Below are 6,000 nucleotides of genomic sequence, written 5' to 3'. Positions count from 1 at the left end.
CAAACCCTTTTAACACAGCTGTTTGGAAATATATGTTAATTATCGTTTTTAAAAAAATAAATGAAGATTGTCAAGTGTTGTTATTCTGTACTAGGTGCAAATGTCAATTGTCAAGCATCGGACCAAGCTACTCCCTTATTCATCGCTGCTCAGGAGGGCCACACAAAATGTGTCGAGCTTTTGCTGTCCAGTGGGGCAGATCCTGATCTTTACTGTAATGAGGATGACTGGCAGTTACCTATTCATGCAGCTGCACAAATGGGCCATACAGAGTAAGTAGTAAAACAGAAAATAAATATAGTCTTATAATTACCAGGCAGCTAGGAATAAGTCTTCTGGGCCAGTTCTGTCCCCCCGTGCCAGCCCCAGCTCCTTTTAGCCTTACGGTTTCTTAGTGGGAACAGAATGGCTGCAGGTGGAGCCCTGGGGCATCCAAGTGTTTCTCCTATAGTTTCTCAGGCTCTGGCCATTCTCTGCTGCTTCGCTCTGGTTTTATCCCAGGTGTCTTTAGTTAGCAGTCTGATGCCCTTATTCGACTCATCTATGTTACCTGCTTGACCTAGAAAGGTTTTGAGTTTGTGACCCTTGTTGGCTCAAGTCTTTCCTTTGTGTGGCCTAGATAGTTTTCCCCGTCTTGTCTGGGCCTTGTTGACTGGACTTTCCCCATCCTTTGACTGGACCTTTTTTTTTTTTACCTAATCTCACATCCAACTTGCCTACTTATATTATTATTCTTCTTCTTCCTTAGTCAAAAGTTCTTATGAAATTTTTGCCAATTTCTTGAGAATGAGAGACACTTCAAGTTGGAACTCCCTGAAATTGGGGGTTCTAGGAATCTTAGGAGCAGGTTTACCTCTGAGAATATGGGGGTGCCTGGGTGGCTCAGTTGGTCATGATCTCGCGGTTTTTGAGTTCAAGCCTCCCATTGGGCTCTGCTGACAGCTCAGAGAGCCTGGAGACTGCTTTGGATTCTATGTTTCCCTCTCTCTGCCCCTCCCCTGCTCACGTTCTCTCTGTCTCTCAAAAATAAATAAACGTTAAAAAGTAGTTTTATAGTTGTCAGTATTATTTAATTTAAAAAGTAATAGTGAAATTGTCATTACTTTCATAGTTTTACATAGGAAAACAAATTTTGTCATTTGGTTATTATGCCACTAGGTGGCATGGTATTTTACTATTTCCTTAAAGATACTTGTAAGCATTTTTGCACCTTGTATAACTTTTCCAATCCATTTTTAAAAGTTAAAACACATTTATTAAGGGACATTACACTGATTATTTTAACAGAACACCGAGATGTTAAGATTTGGTGTTTTTCTTCTTTTTAAAAAAAATTTTTAAAGTGTTTTTTATTTTTAAGAGACAGAGACAGTGTGAGCAGAGGAGGGTTAGAGAGAGAGGGAGACACAGAATCCAAAGCAGGCTCCAGGATCTGAGCTAGCTGTTAGCACAGAGCCTGATGTGGGGCTTGAACCCACAAATTGTGAGATCGTGATCTGAGCCGAAGCTGGATGCTTAACTGACTGAGCCACCCAGGCCCCAAGATTTGGTGTTTTTTTAAAAATTCATTTTTATTTTTATTTTTTTAATGTTTTATTTTATTTTTGATACAGAGAGAGACAGAGCATGAGAGAGGGAGGATCAGAGGGAGAAGGAGACACAAAATCTGAAGACAGGCTCCAGGCTCTGAGCTAGCTGTCAGCACAGAGCCCGACGCAGGGCTCGAACCTATGAACGTGAGATCTGACCTGAGCCAAAGTCGGAGGTTTAACTGACTGAGCCACCCAGGCGCCCCCGTACAGATTTATTTTTAATTTTAGAAGTATAAAACTGGTTTTTTATCCCAGCTGTGAGTCTTAGAGGTAAGTTTACAAATAATCTAAGAACTTAGGTTTAATGATTTTCTTTAAGACTTCCTCTACTTATATCAACCAGTTTTTTTTATAAATCTGACTCACTGTTTAAAGAGTTCAGATTCAGCGCCACCTGGGTGGCTCAGTTGGTTGAGCGCCTGACTTTGGCTTAGGTCATAATCTCATGGTTCATGGGTTTGAGACCCGCATCGGGTTTTGTGCTGACAGCATAGAGTCTGCTTCAGATTCTGTTTATCTCCCTTTCTCTGCCCCTCCCCTGCTCATGCTCTCCCAAAAATAAATAAATATTTAAAAAAACAAACAAACAAAAAAAGAGCTTAGTTTCTTTGCAGAGAATAGAATATTTTAGCAGAAATTCTTACTTCTTCCTCATGAAAATATGCTACATTGATGCCTTTCATGTCACTTACCTTCTTTAAAATTCTTAGTAATTAGGAAAATAAAACTTTAGTTTGTATTTTTAAAGAAGGAAGATTATTTGTTTTCTTGATACAAATTCATATCTGGTATAATAAAGTTTCAAATGATCAGATCCTAAAATACTTAATAAAAAATTTGAATTTGGGGGAGTACAGTGATGGTGGGACAAAGGAGATAATTAGTGAAAAAATAAGGACAACCTGTTACCTATTTACTTATAGTAACATTATTTAATTCTGTTTCAGATATGTGTAAGGACCTTTATATAAAACAACAATAAGGGTAACATTTTATTATTCTGTCATAATTTAATATATGTAGAAAACAGAAAAAGACTAAATAAATCAGTGGGTGATTCTTAAAATATGTGCCGTAGAAATGTTGCTTGTACTCATGTATATAGAAACATGAAATGCCCTGAACTTGTGTGCTTACAGAATCTTGGAATTGTTAATACCACATACCAGCCGGGTTTGTGACACTGGGCCAGACAAGGTGAGCCCCGTTTACTCCGCCGTGTTCGGGGGGCACGAAGCGTGCCTAGAAATGTTACTGCAGCATCACTACAGCCCAGACGCCCAGAAGTGCCTCTTCTTTGGGTTCAACTCTCCCATGTGTATGGCTTTCCAAAAGGAGTATGTATATTTGCTATATTTTTATATACATGGAGATGTATTTCCAAGCGATTTTCTTTTATGACGAAACTTGAATTGAAGCTAAATTGTTAACTTAGAAAGAAACAAATAACCCTCTAGGATGTACTCGTTCCGTCAAAGTATGATAAAAATAAGGTGGTAATGTCAGATTTTTTTTCTCTTCCCCTTTTGGACCTGGATCATGTTTTTATTGTAGCAACTTTAGAGAATACCTTCAGTGTATTAAAGTAAATGCATGATTTATCTGGTAATACTTAGTTTTCAAAACAATTCAAGAATGAAAACATTCAGATAAATGACGAATAAGGTTTGAGGATCTAATGTGTAAGATGATGGCTATCGTTCACAAACCTGTATTGTATAGTTGAAGTTTGCTAAGAGTAGAGCTTCAATTCTCTTACAATAAAAAAGATAAATATGTGATGTGATAGATGTTTTAATTAGGTGGACGGGAATTTTTTTCACAATGTGTGTATGTGTGTGTGTATATATATGGAATTACTGTGTTGCATACTTTAGTAAAGCTAGAAGAAGACAAAAGAATTTAAAATGCCTGTTGTGGTGCCTTGGTGGCTCAGTCAGTTAAGTGTCTGACTTAGGCTCAGGTCATGATCTCGTGATTTGTGGGTTCAAGCCCCACATCAGGCTCTATGCTGGCAGCTCAGGCCTGGGACCTGCTTCAGATTCTGAGTCTCCGCCCCCCCCTCTCTGCCCCTCCCCCATTCAAACTGCCTCTCTCTGTCTTTCAAAAATAAATAAGTTAAAAAAATTTTTAATAAAAAAATAAAAAGATTATATCAGAATATTGTGGTTTTGGATAGTTTGTATGTGTGTTTGTCCAATATAATGATAGTCTTTTCTGGCCTTCATGGCCTTTACTTTTTGGAGGATTAGCAGCTAGACTCATGCCTCATCAGCTGCTAAGTGTAGTTTGAATTGAACCATATGACATTGTACTCCCGTTAACCCTTAAACACCTTAAAATTAGTATTTTTGAATCAGGAACATTGAACCCTGTTGGACAGAGAGTGTGAAAGGAATTCTTGAGAGGAGAGAGCTGGAAAAGGGTGTCCTCTGAGTCTCTGCATCTGTCCCGAGTTCACCCCAAGCTTTGAGTGACAGACCCACATTGTTGTAAACAAGATTTAAATTGTCATCAAGTCTCCGTGTAACCCCTGGGTGCAACATTTTGTGGAACCATACCCAAAATAACATAACAGAGCCTTTGAGAACTGAACTGACATTAGAATTGTAGTCTGTAGAAGGCTAAACCGACATTGCAGTCAGAACTAAATGGGTTCTATGCCTATAAAAATAAACAAGCAAGAGTTAAGTATTTTTCAAAAGAGCCCACACAACAATAACATCAGAATCTTTTGGATACAGTTTAAAATCACTTGACATGTGAGTTCACTACAGCCAGGCCTCAAGGGAAAAGATCGAGCAGACATTAAACCGGAGAAAATTCAGCTGTTGGAAATGTAAAGTAATTGAAAGTAGCTATTATAATGTACTATTTAAGGTAAACACACTTGAAATAAATGGAAAGGTTGAAATTCTCAACTGAGAAATAAAAATGGTGAAAGAGGAACCAATTGGACATTTTATAACTGGAAAATATAATACCTGAAGTGAAAATTTCACTGCATAGTCTCCATAGCAGAATGGAAGAGGAAGAGGAAGCGAGAAAAAGTCAGTTAATCTGAAGATAAACTAATAGCAATTATCCAAATGGGAGACCAGATAGAAAGAAGATTGGGTTAAGGAGAAAAGGAGAGCGCCTCCAAAGTCCCGAGGGACACCACCAACAAGGTAACATTCATGTCATTAGACTCTGGAAGGAGAAGAGAAATAGATTACTGCAGAAAAATTATGTGAACTAATAATGGCCAAAAGTATCCCAATATTGGAAAAGATAAGCATTTATAGATTTAAAAAGTTTAGTAAACTGAAACAGGAGAAAGCCAAAAAAGAAAAATAGGGTATTGTGCTCAGAACTGCTGAATACTGAAAGTGAAGAAGCAGCAGAATGGTGTATAGTGGTGGTTGTTTACGGACATGAACTAGAGCCTTTGTTTTTGCTACCTTTCGAAATTTTGCTCTGTCAAGTGGCCCTGTAGGCCACAATTGAAATCTGGGTTGGTGGCTTTAAAAGGGCTTATCAGCTGTTTTCCCCCCTTATGGGAACTTGTAATTGGACCAAATGTATTCTTAATTAGGTAGGTTTTTTTCAGTGAGAAAAGTCATGGAAAGGTATTACTTGTTAACTTATAGGGAAAAAGCTAAAACCTCAAAATATCTGTTTTATGAGGTTTCATTCTCCTAGTCTTTCTAGTTCTTTTCATTTGTTTGCCTGGGACCCATGGCAATAGACTTAAGTTCCATAAAGATGTTGAGACATTTTTGCCACAGTTACCAGCTTTGTGGGGAATTTAATTGAAAGGGAACCCTTTCCCAAGAGACTAAATCTCAAAGATGGTAGCCTGATAATCACCTCTGCTTACATGTAATGTGTGTATGTATAAAGGTGTTCACTTAAGTATAGAACATTGCACAGTTTTGGGCACATGGTAAAAAAATACCATGGTTAATTTCTTCTCCTTGCCATCCTCCATTTAGCTAGAAAACGATATCAATTAAATTTTAATCTCTGTACTACATTTATATCAGCGAATTAATATCTCCTATTAGTTTGCACGTCAATCACTGTTCATGTAATGTGAGAATGTCTTGATTATTTTGGAACTCCATATAAAATTTGGGCAAGAAAACTGTCATTCTCCCAGTAGGTTTTGTTTTAATATATCAAGAGGGCAGCATAGCCATCTGGGAAAAAACAAATCAAAATAGATAAATTTGTTAAGTTGTGGTTACTTCTTTCAATAAGTATGTATCTTAAAATTTGGATTCTTGGGAGTTTCTGGCTGGTTCAGTTAGAGGACCCATGCTGTTCTTGATCTTGGAGTTGTGAGTTTAAACCCAGTGTTGTGTGTAGTGATTACTTATAAATAAGATTTTTAAAAAATTGAATTTTCTATAGTCACACACCT

General features: G+C 37.5%; 1 protein-coding gene across 3 annotated transcripts in view; it reads left to right on the top strand.

Moving 5' to 3' along the window:
* Window positions 1–6,000, top strand: part of ASB3 (ankyrin repeat and SOCS box containing 3) — a 91,271-nt gene that overhangs the window by 62,634 nt on the left and 22,637 nt on the right. For all 3 annotated transcript variants that reach the window (XM_029937346.1, XM_029937344.1, XM_029937345.1), the window contains 2 exons: window positions 95–272; window positions 2,732–2,929. In XM_029937346.1, the coding sequence (XP_029793206.1) occupies window positions 95–272; window positions 2,732–2,929 (376 nt within the window). The remainder of the gene's footprint in view (window positions 1–94; window positions 273–2,731; window positions 2,930–6,000) is intronic.

Source organism: Suricata suricatta, chromosome 4 (genome assembly GCF_006229205.1).
Source record: "Suricata suricatta isolate VVHF042 chromosome 4, meerkat_22Aug2017_6uvM2_HiC, whole genome shotgun sequence".
In the NCBI taxonomy this organism is placed as follows: Eukaryota; Metazoa; Chordata; class Mammalia; order Carnivora; family Herpestidae; genus Suricata; species Suricata suricatta.
This window is presented reverse-complemented; position numbering and strand designations above follow the sequence as displayed.